Source organism: Platalea leucorodia (assembly GCF_965183815.1).
Source record: "Platalea leucorodia genome assembly, chromosome: 2".
Lineage (NCBI taxonomy): Eukaryota > Metazoa > Chordata > Aves > Pelecaniformes > Threskiornithidae > Platalea > Platalea leucorodia.
Window position 1 is genome coordinate 95118474 of NC_138824.1, and position 20290 is coordinate 95138763.

At 40.6% G+C, this 20290-nt stretch overlaps 1 protein-coding gene across 6 annotated transcripts; it reads right to left on the reverse strand.

Annotated features, from left to right (window-relative positions):
- Positions 1-362: 362 nt before the first annotated feature.
- Positions 363-16462, reverse strand: FUNDC1 (FUN14 domain containing 1). Of its 6 annotated transcripts, none has more exons than XM_082305027.1 (6): positions 16342-16462; positions 13645-13801; positions 11737-11812; positions 4827-4955; positions 1290-1520; positions 363-959 (listed from the first exon to the last, which is right to left on the reverse strand). In XM_082305027.1, exons 1-6 carry the CDS (start codon positions 16370-16372, stop codon positions 930-932), a joined length of 654 nt encoding a protein of 217 aa, XP_082161153.1. In that variant the 5' UTR covers positions 16373-16462; the 3' UTR covers positions 363-929. The 6 variants fall into 6 exon arrangements, with proteins under 6 accessions (XP_082161153.1, XP_082161154.1, XP_082161152.1 ...); XM_082305028.1 differs by lacking the exon at positions 16342-16462 and adding exons at positions 13944-14129; positions 15733-15908 and having other exon boundaries at positions 363-1520; XM_082305026.1 differs by having other exon boundaries at positions 363-1520.
- Between the last annotated feature and the right edge of the window lie 3828 nt (positions 16463-20290).

Below are 20290 nucleotides of genomic sequence, written 5' to 3' on the forward strand. Positions count from 1 at the left end.
AGAAACATAGTATTTCTGTTATGCTCCATTCAATTCTCGGTCATCCCACCAACATTCATTCTTCTGACATGAACTTTATAGAGCATTCCCTTATGTACAGTGATACACAAGACTCTGCTCTGAGCCGACGCATAGAAAAAATCTCATTTTTTTGCAAGAAAAGCTGCATTTATTTGTCTCAGTGCTTTATGCTTATCCAAGCCTGCCACTCCATCATCTCCTCACCCTGTCAGTTCGAGCTGTAGCGCCTGGTAGCATCCCCGCTGACTCACCAACCTCAGGAGCTATATCAGAAAACGTAGCCAATGTTGCTGTGCCAGCAGCCCTTCTTCTTCTCAAGTCACGAATGCATTATGCAAGGTCAATCCCAATACAAACCACCAGCGTTCACCTTTTCACTTTATACCCTTTCTCCTTGTTTTTTGGTCCCTCAGACAGTTTTACACCTGCCACAACATTACACTTCTTATTCCAAAGGCTTCAAAAAATAAAATCATAATAAACCCCCCAAATATATTTAATTCAATAGTTCTTTATTCGTTGCCTTACCGAAAATGTCAGATAATGGTAACAGAATAGCAGAACAACTTTCCTCTGAAAAAATCGGTGTTGCATACTACTATGTAAGTTGTTGGTTTTTTTTTTTTTGTTCTGCTTTTAACTCTGGAGTCTACTCCGTGCTCACATGAGCAGCCTTTTTAGCAAGCACACTAAAAGATGCTCCCTTGGAATCCTTTCACGGAGCAGACCCTTTTTGAAAATGCAAGTTTACGGGTTCTCGGTGCTGAGGTGGTCACTTCATTCCCAAAGCCCTTCCGAACGCCCGAGTTCATTCCCGTGAGGGCGGGTGACTCACGTCAGCTGGCTGCAGCAACTCTTTTGACATGCCAAAAATCCATTAGCTTCATCAGCAGAAAAGAGCTGACTGGTTACCTTCCCATTATCCTTTGGACTGAACACTAAGGCAAAGAAATGTTCACGTTTTAACATTTTCATCTTTCATAACTTTTCTTTAAATCCCAGATGACCCAGCATGCATATTTCTCCTTGGGCTTCCCATTTCCAATAAACTGCAATGATTTGTGTTTACGTAGCTTTAGATGTTCACCTTAAAACAAACTATTGAGGATGCTAACATGTTATTTGCGGCCATTTATGTTCCTTGGTTTGGGGGGTTTGGTTGGAGGAGGGTGTGTCAAGTTTTATTTTCAAAAGTCTGAAACAGGCTTTAGCTTAACTAAACCCTTGAACCTCACAGACACGCATGACGTGCTTTGTAACTTACTCACCTTGGCCAGAAGCACGCATATGTGAAGCCAACCTGTAACACAGATCTCTGAAGTCCACAGATGTGCTAATCTAAATATATACACTAGGTTATTATGTCCAACGCCTTTCAGGTACAGCCCAGCGGATGGATGCTCATCCCACGTCCTGTGCATCAGAAGCTCGCACCCATCCATCCGACGCGAATGACTCACTATCGCTGCTGAGACGCGTGAGCAAGAACCCAACGGAACCTGTGTGCGAGAGACTCCTTTCACATTAACTTGCTGGTACGATAAAAAACAGAGAAATCGGGGCAGAGCAGTCCTTCTTGGGTAGAAATTTCTAAAAGGTTCCCAAGTTTGACATGCAGAAAAACGCATTACGCATTTGTTTAGATTCTCAACTTCTTTAGAATAACCTCGTAACAAATTACCAAAACCACCTTAAAAACCCACTTGAGAATACATTTCCCAGCCCATCCACAGTTATGCCTCCCATCTCCTTTAGAATCCGCTTCCTGCTTTGATCTATCAAAGGCGGAGGCAGCAAACCCATCGAGCGGATTCAGTCCCGTTTGCTTCCCCAGACTTTGGCAGAAAGAGGCACTCTTCCAACTAGGTAACTGAAGCCAATCTGTACCCTCCTTTTTCCACAGCTGACACCCTAGATAGTGAAAGTCAAATTCAGTGACAACTGTAAAAAAAAAAAAAAAAATTACGTCTGAGCTGGGGAAGAACATAGTGGCGAGAGCGGTGAATATGAAAGTGAGCATCACTTCCAGCTAAAATGGACTGCAAGAGCAGCCTTTGGTTCATTCAAGGCCCGTCGTACTGACGGGCTACCAAGCCCTACAGAGTAGTGGCCCTTGCAAAGTGCTCAGACAGAAGCCTCCTCTCTTCATCTCACCAGCTACCAAAGTCTGAAACAACCTCTGCGGTTTACTGAGCATAAAACAACGAAGCATCAGATCACTGTGGAGTCTGCGCTTGCAACGGCTGTCTGTGTACTACAGTTTTAGAATGAGTTTATGCATGGCTACACATCTGGGAAAAATAAAATATATACGTTTACTTAGCACACAAATATCACAAGTATCTCTGCAAATACTTGTACCAGATGCCTGCAGGCTATGAACATGAGACTTTCTTATTTTCTATGTACACAAAGGCCAGAGTCAAAGTTAATTTTCACTTTTAATAAGCTCATGATTCTTTGTTATTTAATACTCTGTAAAAAGGTATTACAGATTGATAGATTATTGCAGTGACTTCTAAAGAACATGGACAGCCAGGAGGCTGAAACTACAATATCATATACATTATGTAGTCATTGATATTATCTACTACAGCATGAAGAAAAATACTTTTAAAATAAACAGTATTTAACTGAAAACATAGAAATGGAGCTTTCTCTCTTACAGTATGGTTACATATCTATATTCCAAGAATAACATTTTAAAAAAATGCTAGATCTTGAAAGGTCATAGATAAAAAGAGTCATGATGAAGATGAACCAGTTTTGCCCAGAAATGCTATAATGAGCAGACTGCACAGTTTTTCAGCAAATCCTAGTTTTGCCAAGCTTCAAGAGGCAAAAGCCTGAAATGTGAAAGCTTCCAAATTGTCTAGCTAGTCCACTCGTCCTGCTCTGGAAGGCCCAGTGACCCACACTGCTTAAAGACAGCGTGTCACCACAACTGTTCTTCGCTGACATGAATGCCATCGGGAAGAGACGATCCAGGTCCTTATGATGCCAGGCCTAACAAAAAGCCTCCAACAAATCCACTGGACACCACGATGTTCTGTTTGATAAATTCTGTTGACTGAGAAGAAAAATGATATTTGTAAAGAACCGAGTCAGTTGTGTCCAATTGTAACATTTAATACTTCTCACAACTGCCTGGAAACAAGAATACTAAAATTATGGAGGGAGGGGAAGCAACGCGTTTAAAAACCTGTAACGCTAGGTCGCAACTGCTGGCACCAATGGAGTGAAAACTGGCTCTCAGCTGTCTTTAACAATGTATTTAAAATAAAGTTACGATTTTAAAAGTCAAAGTACAGAGGAATTGTCCTAGCCATTTCATGCCAATACCACTCTTGTTTTGATTAAAACAAGACAGATGTTTTACAAACTCCCTTGGCAAAAAAATCATGAGCGCTACCATCACTTGAAATTTTAATCACATGGAAAGGGTTTTAAAAAATACTGGGTTTTGCACGACTAGATCATTGAAAAAGAAATACACTTCACTCTATTAGGCACCAGTTTCCTAACAACTTAATGCTACAAAACACACTTACGTATGATGACATTTGTATACAATATTTCATTAAGTAATAGCACAGGGTATAGTTGTATCAAACATGTGCCATTTCATAAATCCTCCACTTCAAACACTTCAGATTGGCTAGTAGTGCACAATTAGAAGAAAGTAACATCAGATGGAAGGAAAAAAGGAAGGAAGGAAGGAAGGAAAAAAGGAAGGAAGGAAGGAAGGAAAAAAGGAAGGAAGGAAGGAAGGAAAAAAGGAAGGAAGGAAGGAAGGAAGGAAGGAAAAAAGGAAGGAAGGAAGGAAGGAAAAAAGGAAAAACAACCAAAAACCCCATCTTGTGTCCCACACATTTCTGCAGGGTGACGGAGAAGGACATGTTAAGCTATTTGGGGTATAGAAGAAGCTAGAAAACCATCTCTCTTGAACTTCCACCTCACATTCACATTAAAATTTAAGGTAATTTTTATCAACCTACATGCAACTCCATACAGATTAAATCTGAGGCGTCTCTTAATTACAGAGCGCTAGTGTGGCTGCTGTTACATTGTCTGCAACATATTCCAAGTCAAGATTCACAGTTACAGAGAAAGAAACTTGGATTGTCTGTATGGAGTTTGAAAATATGCAAAAACAGGCTAAACATACTTTTTTTTTTTTAAGAAAGATAAAACAATTAAATAAGAGACTTCAAATGACAGAACGAAATAGCCCCAGTGACACTGATCAGTATCATAGGCTACCTCTTTTCAACATAGTATGTAACTGACAGATCCTGAAGACAGATATTCTTCAAACTGTATAAAAACGAGACAAAAACTACCACTCTAGTTACAAAGTGGTTATAGCTTTTCTCCAGAAATAAAGGTCTTTCCCAACCAAGTAATTTTGTTATCGGCAGACAAAGAAGATTTGGGCTTTGTCTTTGTAGCTACCATGTTTTAACCACAACACCCTCGACCTTTCACCGTGTCATGACCTTACTGCTTTCTCACTAGCCAAGAATCTGCGCAGCCTAAATGGCACAGCCAATGGCAGTCCCTAAGCTGTATCAGCTGTAGAAACACATTAACTTTGAAGTTTGTGTGTCATCTTTGAGAGTGAACAAAACAGAAAGCTGAATAAATGAAAGAACGGACAATCTGATAACTTTTAATAAAATATACAGCCAGTCCATTTCTGATGCCTTCCAGTTTTGCAACTGCATTTTCAACTAATCATCACCTGCAGTGTGGAAGGTAAGAAAAACGGGCTGGTAGAAAACAGTTTATCACCTTAGACTTACCTCTTCAATTAGAGTATTGATTTCAGGCGCTGCCTTATTTGCACGCTTTTTTAACTGTTTTTTTGCTTTGTTTACATCTTTTTCAACTCTCTTCCAGTCAACTTGTACATATCCACTATGACTAGCAATCTGGGAAAATAAAGGATATTTAGTACAGTTGTAGTTAGCATTTTATGAGTCAAAATACAGTATCTTAGTGTCTACACATTTATTAATTTTTTCTTTTTTAATTACAGATATAGGAAAAGGCGTTGTGCCAAATACAGCAGGTACTTGGCTTCAAACACTAGTATTTTCCACAATAACAATTCAAATTAGAACAAGCAATGACAAAGTTCAGTAGACTACTGTTAATTTTACCACTTCTCTATTGTTTAGTTATAAAAGCTTCAAATAACAATATTTTTCCTTCAGCATTTACTATAACTTTACTTGTAGGAAAAGGAAAGAGAAAAGCACATTTGTGGGACAACAATGAAAAAAACGTTTCATTTCAGCTTCTTTCAGAATTGTGGAATTCTGATTTGTGACAGGGTATTTGGGACTAATCAGAATCATCCCTAGAAATATTGAAAAGTATTATTTTATCCCACATCATTTGAACTGTCCAAGAAAAAAAGTATTTAATACAAGAGAATTCCCATACTTTTTACAAAACCAATAAGTAGAAAAATAACATGGCCTGTGTACAGCACAAGTTGTGCAACATCAGCAAAATGGATAAGTTGTGGGGGATTGTTCACACCAATTTACACTTAGACTCCCAGAAATACTTAAACAACATCCACAACATTTTTAGCACATTTAACCGTCATCCCAACCCTTTGCCTTCTTTCTCTTACTAAGATTTTACCCTGGAAAAAAAGTAAGATGTTCTGTTACTTGACCAACACTGACAGTCCCACCAATTTCCTTAAGACAATTCACAAAAGAAATACACATTTAAATGTATTTAAGATCATAGCTTAAAAAAAAAAAAGGGGGCAATTACTGCATCCTGTAGAGAACAGTTAAAACAAACAACTCATTAATTGGAAAAAAAGAGGAAAAATCAAAAGTAAGGATTACTACTTTTTTTTTTATGGCTAAAACAAATAGATACAGACCACTAAATTTAAAGGTAAATGACTGTTATCGAAAAACAGTTTATGAAAAATAATATTTCTCAGATGTTTCTTAGGGTCATGTTTGGCAAATTCATATAACTTATGTGAGAGCATTCTATGCAAATGGTACAATTAGCAAATAAAATTCACAGAAAATGAAGTTTTGTGGAACAGGTATTTAAATATACAACTTACTTGGTATGGCATAAAATGAAATGTTTGACATTGCTTACAGGCACTGAATTTTATTTTTCACATAGTTCTTTCTAACAAATAACTAAAATTAGACCATCTAACTTGTTTTAAAACAGCCACATTAAGCAACATATTTTACCACAAATAAGAATTTCATGATCCTGAAATAAAAAAAACACTAAAATGAAGCAAGTGTCAAACAGATTTTTTCTAAATTAAAGTTCCTAAACGAATCTCCTAAAAGGCCACCTATATAAGAAAGTATACTTCAGTTTGTAAACAATTCACTGGACAAATGCAAATGAACTTATTAAATATTATACTCCCCTTTACTTCATACCTCAGAATATAACAAATTTATTGACCTTGCCTGTCTATTGTAAAACCACTTATCCACACTGGCACTAGTGTTAGGCAAGGACAGTTAATTAGGGACTGTCCATACAGTATGAAAAGATGAACAAGTCACTGGATAACATACCGGGGGGGGAGAAAAAAAAAAAAAAAAAGTTGTGTGTTGGGGGTAATTTTTATATTATAAATTTAACATTACCACAAGAATTTCAAAAAGGCCCAAGTGTTGAATTGCTGCCTTGTAACTCCTAAAATTGAAAACTAAATATGGACTGATCCACCCAGTCCAACACTATGTAAGAAACACTAATGTATTTGCTTTCTTGAAAGTTGTAAAAAAAATATAAACAAATGGGACTTTAAAAGAAACATTTCATTAAGACTACTTTAATTGGCTCAGTTATCCATACAGTACAAGGATGAGGCAGCAGTTTTTTATTAAGTTCTGTTTAGCTCTCCAGTATTTACAACTTACATTTGTATCAAAACTCCAGTTTACACAATAAAAATTATACTACTTTTCTCCCTGAACTTAGTAGCAGAAATCTTAAGTTCTGCTTTTGAGTTTTTCTACACATCTATGAAATAAGCAAGAGAAGACAATGTTTTGAATATAAAAATTATAACGGAGAAGGAAAAAAAAAGCCCAAAACTGTACTTCACTGCAGTGATAGTCAGAGCCTGTGTCACATCTACTTTGGCTGCAGTCCTACTAATTACATAACTTTGTATGTAAGCGCAGAAATAATCCCACTGAACTCAAAATGTTGGTGAGATAGACTTTGACTTTGAGATCCTAATACATCATAAAAAACCGATTCGCTCACAGCAGTAAATTTACATAAACACAAATTCTTAAAGTTCATTAGTACTTTTAAACCCAGCCCCTACAATAACAGAGAAACTAAAATAATAACATTCCATTAACAGTTCCATACATATATATATAAGAGAGTCATATAGGTCTATACATATGGTTATATATAGATTCTTAAAAGAGCCATATAGGGGTGTGTGTATATCTATATATAAAGAAATGTATGTATGTATATATGATAATGGAATAATATATATATTATATACATCTCTCTCTCTCATATATCACATTAGTAAAATTTATTTTTGTTTGAGATCTCCCAGAACTGTTGAAAAAATAATGGATTTCTTCCAAAAAGGCAATTGAAAAAATACATCCATTCAAGAATACTAAAAATACGTGCATCATTCTCTACGCTAATCAAAGAAAACAGAGACTTAGAGGGAAGACTTCATTTTGGGGGTGATACCAGAGAGGCATGCAAGTACTTTGTTACTGTGATACATTATTAAGAGTAACGAGCAAAAACCACTTAGGAGCAAAAATTTATATGGCAAGATGGGACAAAAGAGTTTTAATTTCCTCAAAGTCAAAATCTCTCTTACCAAAAAAAGCCCAACCAAGCCCGGAAGGTACAGGCAAGCTCCCTGTGTTCAGCTGCTTGTGCAGCATACGGAAGCCATGTATACTTCTACATATTTTCTGGTATTTAGATAGGTAGCAACCCCTATCACACTCAACCAGTTTCCAGAACAGATCTGACAAGTCTCTAACTTCAATACACAAATAAGAAGGGACTGAGAAATGATACAACATTTTTTGTAAGAGTTAAACTGCAGAGGCTGTATCTTCAGCCACCATGTGCTGGCACAGCTCCACTGTAACCAGTGAAACTACTCCAGTCTACAAAAGCAGAGAAACGATGCCCCTCCATTTCATGTCAAGATCTGCCAGAAATACGGTATTTCTTTAAAAGGCTAACTTGCAACTACCATTTGCTTTGGCTGTTCCACTGCATGTTCCCTCAGAGTCTGCAGACATCAACTGCGAAGTGGGATATTCAAGGCAAAACTGAATACAACTCTTTCTTATTAAGTCCCCACCCCCAGAGCCATGTTGTTCTCTCCCCACTTCACTGAGATGCCACAGCATCATCATGGCACGGTATCAACAAACCCCGTACAATATATAGCCAAGGATATCTTACGAGTTTATTTTGCTTCTTGTGTTGTTTTCAAAGATTTACTTCCCTTAAGTTAGAAAATAATTTAATGAAGAACTGAATTGAACTCAACGGCATGCTAATGGAATGAGGCAAAATATATTAGTGAAAGCAAAAATAACCGAACAAAAAAAACAATTTTATGATTAAATAATAGTCAACACACAATGGAAAAACCTACAATTTGTATGTTGACTGCAGAGCAAAAAGCAGCGAAACCATTATTAAAGATACAGGAGTTTAAAAACACAGAGAGAACAGGCGCTCATTAAGAACAATTGTTTTTAACTAATTCATTATAGCAGAACCACATGAGTTCATACTTCCCTACCCTGCAGGATTTCACCAAACTCTGTGCTGTATAAACTAAAAGTTATACAAGGAAAATCCCTTGCTTGCTGTGAGAAATTAATTATATTTTCCTTAATATAGCGCATGGGTATTGGTCTTATACCAGCATATGTGAAGAGCTACATCTATTTCAATAAAAAGGATAGTTAATTGATCAAATTAAGCTGTTGGCATAACCAGCACAAAGACGTGATAACAGATCTTAATTCTGAAAAACTATGCAAATTCCTTAATGTAATTTTTATTCTGTTCCTCAGACTACTTTTCATTTAATCCATATTAAGACTGAAAAATTTCTAGATCACTTACAAAAATCTGAAAAATCTTTTTTGTTTCTTGTACAAACTGACACTCCAAAAATGTATTGCTTTCGGTTTCCTATTCGATTTCTCGAGATGAAGTCATCACATGCTGAAGAAAAAAATGCATTTTTTTTAGTTTCAGGATTGAAATGTTTCACTGAATGGGCTTTACCCAAGAATCTTGCCTTCTGTAGTTCTTCTTGTTTTAGCAGGTAATTACGATGTCAATATTGCAATCAGGAGTTGAAATGAAATCTGCAACTTCAGAGAAATTTACAGATAAAAAGGAAGTTTCTAGTCATGTGCTGAAATGCTCCTCTGCCCACTCAGGGGAAGCGCTGAGCATGTATTCATAGGGAAATTAAAATCACGACGTGTGATCTTTAAATGAAAAAATTAAAGGCTACAGAAATGTAATTACACTATAGAATTTATGACTCAGCTTTAAAATGCAAAACGTTTTGAATTAAAATGAAAGACCAAGGCATTTACTTCATTCCTTTCCAAGAGAATCTGATCTTACTTAATTAAAGATACAGACAACTCAATCAAAATATGCAACTCATTTTTCCTCTTGGATAATATTCCTTTTCACATACACTGTAAATGAGATCAGCTAAGAAATCAGACACTAAAACACACAGCATCTATTTTATGTACAGGAAAGCTCCCCAAACTTCACAGCTCAACAAGCAAGAATACTGCACAAGTAATGTGTTTTAAGCAATTTCTGTTTTCCTTTGACTATAGGTCTTAGTTTCAACTTTTCAGCTTCCGGTAGTCAGAAGTACTAATGAAGGCACTTGCAGGCAACATTCTGCCTGCTGCCCCTGGATGCCAGGCCTCTGTTCTGTAGGCTCTTCAGTCATATTTACGTAAGAATTGTCATTAGAAGAATTAAGACCAATGGCATACAATATGGGAAGAAAGATTCTGATCTTTAAGTCAACTAGATGAAAAGCATGATGAGTACTTCAAGATCCACTGCGCGCATATATATATATAAAGTATAAAAAAAGATTTAATTCTTCCTTCATGATCCAGAAATATACATTATGGGCTAAAGAAGTCCAGAGTACTCCGTGAAACTGAAGCATTTGCTAGCATACCACATTTTGCCAAAAATTTACATCTGGATGATTCTAAACCATTTCAGATTCAACACCCTTGTAAAATTCATCCCTATGTTTAGGTACAAGCCCAATAACCAGTGATTTCCAGGAGATTTAAAAAGGTCATCACAATGGTGAAGTGGAATGAATGCTAATACTATAAAGCTTCACATCAAAACTATTTCTCTTTGACTTTTTATATTGTTGTTGATGCTTGCTTTTGAGTCATTCAAAATAAAATACACTTTATATTTGTTGAAAATAACTTACACCAAATAGTTCCAAGAGCATACATTCTCATGTAAGTGCTGCAGTTCAGTTGTATGTTCAACCAGGGGTTAAAAACAAAACAACACAACAAAACCAAACCCCAAAACAGTAGAGAACATGATCACCAAGGAAGTAAGAGTACTTCACACAACCGTGACATTTGGATACCTTACACAGCAGCAATCAGAGGTACTACCCAAGCCTTCCTGATCAATGGTTGACTGCAACAGCCATTACAATCAAAGAAATAACTAAAAGTGGGATATGCTTTTCAGAAACCCTCCAGGGTGATGTTGGAAAGAATAATAATAAAAAAAATATCTTGAACATCCTGCCTCAAAAAAATGGTATATTATTTGTATGAACCTAAGCAGGCACCAGTCTATTTCCTCTAGACTGATTTGAGGAAAAATGAAAAGCTCACAGGTAGTAAGACATGAAAAATGCCAGTGAAAGAATTAAGAATTACTTAGCCTCTTACAGAAGAATATGTGAAATTCTCCTTCACTTAAAGTTTCTTCATCTAATTTAAAGGCTTTTTGGAAATATGCCCTCCCCTAACCACAGTATCTGATGAAAAATGCAAATGGTCATGCCAGATAACATAATTAAAAAATTTTGGACTTGAAATCCAATTGAACAGAGGAATGCAATGAAGCTATCAGAAGTCAGCAAAGCTTCAGAGGTTCAACAGATATAACTAGTAAATACAGCACGGGGAGAAGAGAGAAAAACATGGCTTCATAATGGAACCAGAGCACACCCTCCAAGGAACTGCCAAAGAAGCCTACTTCTTCTAAAGCACTGGTAAAATTCTGAAACCTATTTAAAATAAATACAGCTTAAATTCCTTGATCTCCATAACCATAGGTTTACAGGCAGTTCCTCTAATCTGACAATACTGAAGCACATACAGCATCTCAAGTTTCTGCAGAGAGGTTTCTTTTGGCTTACTACAAACTATTTTACAGGATAGAGTAGATTCTGATTTACCACTGATTTTTAGAAATGTCTCTTTTGTACACAGTATTCCAGCTGAAATGTTAAGTTTTGGATTGATAAGACTAAAAAGAGAAAGTAGATAAGAAGCCTTCCTAATTAAATTTTACCCAACAGCTGTGTTTTTCCTATTGTTTAGTAAATAACATTTGCCAACTTATAAAGCATGAAATGCTACGTACTTGAAGCAGAAGAAAGCCACCACCTACTGCAGTTGCTGCAAGCTTTCCGACTTTCTGGAACAAAAATCCCGCACACCTTAGGAGAACAAAACAAAAAAACCCAGTCCAATGAAGTTGTCTGCTGAACGATATCACACTTCAAAATTTCTGACTACAACTATTACTAGTTTTTCATTTAAAAAAGCAAATGTATCATTTCACATTTATAAATTTTAAAATCAGAATATTTAATACAAACGATATTTAATTAATAATATCTAACACAAGACAACATGAGTAATGGTTGCTAGTTCATGGCTGTCTGTATACTGCTATTAAATGTAGCATGTTAATAAAGCACAATGTAATAATATAAAAGTGCCATTGTAACTGTTCCCAAATGGAAGGTAAACATACTATACCATCACTTATATTAACTACAAAACCTGTAACTTAAATATCTCCAGTAAAAACTCCCTACCACAAGAGTTAAAATCAGCAGGGCCCCTCTACTGGGAAACGGCCTTACTCTATTTTTAATGGATCAAAGCAACCAGAAAATTAGTATCTTGTTCGCAGTCTCCAAACACTCCCACATCAAACAGAGAACAGCACACATATCGATATCATAGAATAGTTTGGGCGGGAAGGGACCTCTGGAGGTCATCTGGTGCAGCCACCTTCCCAGAATGGGGCCAGCTGCAAAATCCGATCCAACCTCCAAGCTCCGTCAGGTTGCTCGGGGTCCTGACTCAGGCCAGTGCTGAATGTGTCCAAGGCTGATGGTTCCGTAACTTCTCTGGGCAACTCTGCCGGTGTCTGACCCACGCCCCCCACCAGCCCACACACATAGGGGAATTCCGCCCCCCCCCCCCCCCGCCCCGCATATGAAGAGTGAATTCATATTTGTATACATGAATACACACACAGAGGTATATACATCTACAGATACTGAAATATGCAGTTCCCAGATCTTTCAACAAGCCAGTTTTTATATATGCCAGATGAACTATTCCCTAGAAGCTTCAGAGTTTATGTATACACATCTAACTTTTAAAAATAATTTTAAGGCTACAGAGGCAAACAAATTAGACTGAAAGCTAAGCCTACACTCCCCAAAGCCATACTGAGCCTGGACATGACAACTTCATTTTTAGTCTATTTCATCTTCCAAATCTTGCATAATTCTCTTTTAAAAGTTACTGTGCTACCATAACGTTGTTTTTCACTGAACTTAATATTTTAGAATACTGGAATAGACAAGTACCTTTGACAAATAACAAATACCTTGATGTAGCTGCTAAGACTGTGGCCACATTTTCCAGCTTAAGTTCTCACTTTACTGTCTAGCTTTCACCATGAATTATTTTAGTGTAATTATGCGGGGTATCTCTCTTCAGTTAACGGGAGAGCAGACTATTAATTTGTTCAAAATGGCTCCAGCTGAATTTAGAGGGGAAAAAAGTCTCTATAAAATGGGGGTCTTAATTAAAAAGTATATTCTGCCACAATTTTTTTTTTCTTCATTTCTTTTACCTAGAAAATATGTCTTAGCCATAATATCATAACTAGGTTTATAAATCTATACCAGTAAGGAAATATGCTTTTCCATACAAACAAAAGTTACATGCAGTAATTTTCCATTTATTCCTTGTATTTTTAGAGTTCTGACATTTCCCCAAATCCTTTTCAGAATAACTGGGACGAGTTCCCTTCGCTAACTGGTGTTTTACCAATACTACAAAACACTTTAGAACGATGAGTCAGAGTAACGAGTTAAGAAATTGTTCACGCATGAATAATGTTGATCAATGATAAAGGAAATCCCATTAGAGAGGATACATTTATCTGCTTCAAATAGCCTTGGAAAGGGATCTTCTAAGAACAGTAAAAGGTCTAGCACAGTTATGAAAAGCGATGCTCCCTCACCAGCCAGTCACGCCGCCCATCACAATCTGGGTAGCTACAGAGTATTTTTCTACAATTGGTCCTGAATTCCGGCCAAACACACGATTCCACCAGTGGTGACGCCGTGCATATTCTGTTAAATCCAACACTTCATAGGAATCATCGTCACTTTCATGTTCTTAAAAAGAAAAAAAAGAAAAAAGTTATTTTCTCAGTTATACAGTAAATTAACAATCTAAGTAAAAATCCCAAACATTAACAGAACAGTTTTTGGTATTAACTGGCTAATCCAATGGTTTAAATTGCAGCATACAGGCTACCTGAAAGGAGGCTGTAACAAGGTGGGGGTCAGTCTCTTCTCCCAAGTAACAAGCGATAGGACAAGAGAAAATGGCCTCAAGTTGCACCAGGGGAGGTTTAGGTTGGATATTGGGAAAAATTTCTTCACTGAAAGGGCAGTCAGGCACTGGAACAGGCTGCACAGGGAAGTGGTTGAGTCTCCATCCCTGGAGGTATTTAGAAGACAGGTAGACGTGGTGCTTAGAGACATGGTTTAGCGGTGGAGTTGGCAGTGCTCGGTTAATGGTTGGACTCGATGATCTTAAAGGTCTTTTCCAATCTAAATGATTCTATGATTCTACCTATGGTCCAGCACCTCACAGAACAAAAGATTTTGAGATTTTATGCCATAATCTTCAAGGTAAAGAAGAGAAGACGACAGGGAAGGTATCATCTATAAAATCCATGACTGGCATGGAAAAGGTGAACAGGAATCTCCTACCTGTTCAAGTACAGAAACCAAGAGGTATCAGCTGAAACTGGAAGGCAGCTGGCTCAACACAAAAAAAGGAAGTCTTCCTCTCCCCTCCTTCACCCCCCACCCCCAGAAGCCACGGTTAACCTGTGGAACAGCTCCCTGCAGGATGCTTTAGATACCAAAAGCTGATGTGGACTCCAAATAACAACAGAACAAATTAAAGGAGGGGGGGTGGAATCCATCAAAGGCTGTCAGACACAAAGACAACAACCATGGCTAATGAGGTCCTGGGCTGAAAACCATTAAAAACATTCTGAGAAAAGTATCACTACATGCTTGCCCCGTTAAATCATTCTTAGTTCATCCTGCAGCTGATGACTTTCAGACACAGGATGCTGGCCTTTCCTCTGACCTACTACAATTGCTTTTATAATCTTAAGCGATGTGAAACACATTTAACTGAAGAGAAAGCACACACATCTCTTCTGGATAGACCAAAACTTTGAAAGATCGAGAACTTCTGGCCTAGTGTTTTCCTCAGAGGGCTAGACGTTAGCATATGCTAACAAGCCAAGAACAGACAGTTCTGTTCCTTTTCCACAACAGATGAAATGGATGAAGCTGGGACTTAAGTTCTATGCTTGCTGTACAACTCCACCAACATTTTCAAAATAGGCCTCCTACAACTACAAATTAGAGATCCTAAATACCCTGTGTACTCAAACATCAAAGGGAGGAGATGGTTAAATCTTTTTTTTTAAAAAGTATTTTAAAACCATCTCATAGTTCTATGGACATACATACACAAATTAAAGTCCACTTCAGTTAAGTACATTTAAGGTGAAATACACATTCAGCAATGATGCTGGGACATTCCAAAGAGGAAGAGAAGTTAAGTTACTAGCTAGAATTACAAAGAAAGACCGTGGATGTAAACATTCTATTAAGAATGTCAGCAACTTTTTTTAACTCTTACTACAAGCATGGGTGAAAGGTTAGAGAATGCAAGAAACACACATGTAGGTATGAAATCCTTTTGTCACCTAAGTGTTCCTGAGTACTAAAACATAAATAGCAAGACCCATAATGCTAAAAAGTTGCTACGGAATCTTCTTTCTTTCCAGCTTTGAGGTATTGACTGCAAACTGTTTAACACCTTTAAATGGCGGAGAACATAAAACCGCTGTCAGACTGTTAGATCTGTTAATTCTGCCCCTAAATTAATATTATTCAAAGCAAAACTCACACAAGTATAACACATTGCATGGAAAATAATAATGCTAGAGCATTTTCTATGGATAAAAAAATATTCCCCTCCTTGCAGGACAATGTTAGGCATACTCTTCACGCACGTAAAACTGTGCCTGCACCAAAAGGCGTCACACCGTGCGGCTGTACCGATGCGCTTAAAGGTCGGTGCGTTACGAGCTGTGGAGACGGCGGCGGCCGGGGAAAGCGCTGCCCGTTTCCCCAGCGCGCCCTGCAGGTTCAGCCCCGCGGCCTCCGGCGAGGCCCCGCCGCCGCCGTGAGGACTCTGCCGGCACCTCGCCTTCAGGGCGGCTTTCACCTGAGGGGCTGCCGCGTCCTCCCGGCCCCCGTCACGCCGGGACTCCCGCCGGGAAGGGGCTCCGGCAGCCGCACCGCGGGACGCCTCCGCGGCGCCCGGGCAAGGGCGGGAGGGGGGCGCCGGGCCGCGGCTACGGCCCGCCCGGGGACGGGCCGACGGCGACGCGCAGGCGCCCCGCCCCCACCGGCCGCGCGGACGGGGGGGCCGGACGGGGGAGGGGCAGAGCCCGGGCCATCCCTCCCCCGCCCCCGGGCGCCGGCACCGGCAGGGGCACCGGGCTGCCCCCCGCCCCCGGGAGGAAGGGCGGCCGCCACGCCTCCTACCCTTTCCCGTAGGGGGACCGGACCGGACGCGTCGCTGCGGGCGCGCCCGAGGCCACCGGGAGCCCACTGACCTGAGGCGGTGCGGGGCCTCCGCGCCGCCATCTTGGCTGGTGTTGACAGCGGAGCCGGGCCTGCGGCCGCCTTCGCCCCGCCCCCAGAGGGCCGCTCTGGGCTGCCCGCGGCCGCGCCGCTCTATGCTCTCCCCCCTGCGCCGCGGCGCCGCCCCCTCTGCGGCCGCGGGGCGGCAGCGCGCATGCGCCCACCGCCCTCCCCCTCCCCCAGCGGGGCTCCCCCCGAGGCGGCGGCCCCGGCGCCGCGGAGGATTGTGGGGGCTGTAGTTCCCCGGGGCGGGCGGCCATTTGGGCGGGGGCGGGCCCGCCGCCTCCCTCAGCGCCGGGCCCGGTTTCTCTGCGGTCAGCGCCTCAGCGGCGGGGCCCGGCCCCTCTGCCCTGGAAGGCTCAAGGCTGCAGGCCCGAGGCGCGCCTCCCCCGCCAAGTCGCTGTGGCAGCCTGGGGCTTCTTGCCGGTGCAGTGGGAGGCTTCTCCACCCCGGTGATACGTGCCAGGTCCTCAAAAAGCCTCAGAGTAACTTTACCTCTGTGGATGAGGAGTAAAGGGGTGGCAGCGGGCGTCGCTGGACAGCGGGCCGCACGTAGCCGCAGCGCACCGCGCGCAGCGGGGACGTCTGAAAGCGCGCGTCGCGTTGCCATGGGCATCAAGCGTCCCATAAAAAATTAATAACCAGAAAACAAAATGCATGGCCCCTCCAAGAACAGAGGTTAAAGTCCATGTTGTGAGCCGTGAAACATTAAAAAAAAAGTGAAATTCGGAATCGCTTGACCCCAGTTTACTCCCTCCAATGCAAAGGTGGGTGCTGTTGGCGTTGCTGTGGTGGGCTACAAGGCACACGATTTTATTTCACTGCATTTATTTTGCGTTGATTGCGTGCAGCTCCGTACAGCCTTTATAGCCATAGTGCAGAGACAGCTGACACAGTAAGTACAGCTTCAGGAACACTGTGGCAATATGAACATCAAGAAAGCAAGAGAGTTCAATTATTATAAATAATAAAATAAAATTGGATTATTTAAAAATGTCTACAGTCTCTCATTTAGACTCTCATGCTGCCAATACCCAAGACGGGCAATTATAATGAAAAAGCCGGTGCTTTTTCCCATGTCATAAAGCTATTTTTATGAAGTGAGATGTATCTCACAACATGCGAACTAAGCAAAAGATTCTAATTAACCCTTTATTCACCCCAGCCTTAACAGACATGCTAAAAAAAAAAAATGTTCTACCTGAAGGTACTACTTAAATCAGCTCTGAGATTGAAGTTAGCCTATAAAATTTGAACTTACTGTATAAAATAGTAGCTTGCTTATTACCTGATTTTTATTACAAACATTTGCCATCATGATAATCAGGTGATAGCAGGCAAGACAGAACTAGGTAATATATTGTTTTCCTTAAGATTTTCAATAAATCTATTTCTGTATGGAACACAAATTTGTCTCTTACAATTTGTTTTGACAAACACCTAACATCTTTGGACTTTTCATGTTTAAGCATAATTTTTTTTTTTTTGGTATTCATTTCCCAATCAGTAATGAAAAGCTTGTTGACTGTTGTTGCTAAATGAATTACAATCTTTTTTCTAACACTAGCAGTTTGTCAAAAAAAAAAAAAAAGAGTTTGGAGTGTGTTACGCAGTCCTTATAAAGTAGAAGGCAGCAGGCTAACAAAACTAAAACCTCTGCTTTCCTGGCTTCCTTCACAATGCCAAGGCTGCACAAAAGGCAACCCAGCCTACTCATCCATGGTATCTCTCGAAAAGGTTCTCATCATCTAGGTATTTTGGGTCTTCCTGATTATCGTCACTCTGGGTTTATACCTGAGCGTATGCGTGCACGATGTTGGTTGCTGTAGCAGATGATCTCCTGGCCAGGAGAACAGGGAAAGTGCTTTGACTAATGCAGCCAGACCTGTTGGCTGTTTTCAGTTTCACAACTGGTAATGCAGTTGCAAATGCTACAGCAGTTTGTATGGCTGGCTTTCACCTCTATTTCTATCTCTCGGGGAGATCCCAGAAGATAATTTTTTACTACTGTTTACTCTTCTGGCTGAGTGCATCCCTGCGGAGCTCCTGCAACCTTTCGCTTCTCTTGTTCAGTGTGTAGACGAGACTGGAGAAGAGGCAATAGAGAGAAAGGATTTTCAGGACGGTGGTTATAGCCACCTTGTTTCGTATCATCTCAGTCAGTGCTCTGAAATTTCTTATCCCATACCTGAAAGAGACAGTCTTAAGTCTGTGCAAGATTTCCAAGTCAGGTGCCAACAAGGTAAGGGAGGCAACTAGAAAGTTGTGCTGGGATTGTATGAGCCTGCTGGTTGAGATGTTTTTCTGCTTTCTGTTGCTCAAATTCTTTAATATTTGTTTTCACTATTTTTACCTGATCGTGCAGCAGCACTTCTTAGATGATTTTTCTCATGTCTGTGCAAACAATTATATAAACTTCCCTTCAAAATGGAGAGATTTATATGATCGATACTTTTTAAAGATTAATATTAGAAACTGCATTATAATCTACATGCAACTTCTGTTTTGCATCAACTTGGAAACTGAAACTAGAAAACGGTGGTGTGTTTGTTGAACGGAGTTTATCTTAAATACTTAGGTGTGCATTGACAAAATGCTGGGGACTGAATTTGGTCTGAAGTTTTAAGTGTTGTCTTTTGACTTATCTCATGGGCTGTGTCTGCATCTCGCACGCAATTAGCGGTCCAACTACTACTCCAAACTTAATGCCACTGTCTTGAGGTGCCTCTGATCTCGGGGCTCACTCTCCTCATTGGTACAAATGGCTACGCCTGCTATGTCTTCTCTCGGCCATGGCCCACGGTGCTGCGCTCTCAGGATACCCACACGTCTCATCAAGGGCGTTCGCACTACACATCGCCCGGTCCACAAGCCTTTGCAGCACTTTTGGCAAAACCGTCCTTGCACTTGTTTTGGATCCCGCCTGGGTGTGGCACACAACTACACCAGGCAGCCCTGCCTCCTTCTGCACCCCTCTCGCCGAGTCAGGGCAGTGTGACAAGCTGAAAGGAAGAAGTTTGGGGAAGAGCCAGCGAAAGACCTTTCAGCAGGTTGCGGGACCCTGGTATCTCTCTTCTGGGATCAGGACGCACCCACTTCCTAACACAAGACATTTCCCAATGGCGTGCCAGTGGTGTAGGGTGCAGTAGGTCTCTGGCGACCGCAGCCACGGTGGGTAGTTCAGGCAGGTCCTCAGCTGCTCCTGGGTGGCTGCTGATCATGCCTGACGGCTGCACGGGCTCTGCGGACACTGCCCGCGGGACCGGCTTGATGCCAGCACAGAAAACGCCGTCAGGATTGCTCTTGCTTCCTGCGAACTTCACAGCCTGTGCAGAGACAGCAAACCTAATGGCTCCAGAGATCCAGAATATTTTACAGGGCTTTTGACCAGCCCCACTGTCATCTTTGGCATAATTGTGACAGACCTTACTGAGGAGACCACATGTTATTCAAGCTCTGCAGCGGTATAAAAAAAACCCAGGCCCATTCAAACTAAGTGCACACAGGTGCCTTCTTCAAGCTATCCATGGGGACAAATTTTTCAAGGAAAGGTAGGCAGTTTAAACTCAGGCCACATTTTGGCTTCACCCTTAAAGGCTCTTTAGAAACAAAGAGTTTCCCTGTAGCATCAGGACGGTACAAAAAAATTTCTCTCTTTGCTCTAGAATTCCTGGCTACAAGTCCAGACTGTGCATCCACCATCTGACCACGTACCTGTGACAGGCTAGTTCACTACCACGGCTTGCAAGAGAACATACACGGCATGCTTACCTTGCAAATACTAAAAAAACCCACAATAAGCAACCCCCCAAAAAAGCAGAGTAGAGTCCCCTAAACTTCAAACGCCTGCATGACTCCAATCCTAACAGCTCCTTTGTGCTGCTGCCCAGACTTCCAAGCTGGGACACACATGCTTGAATT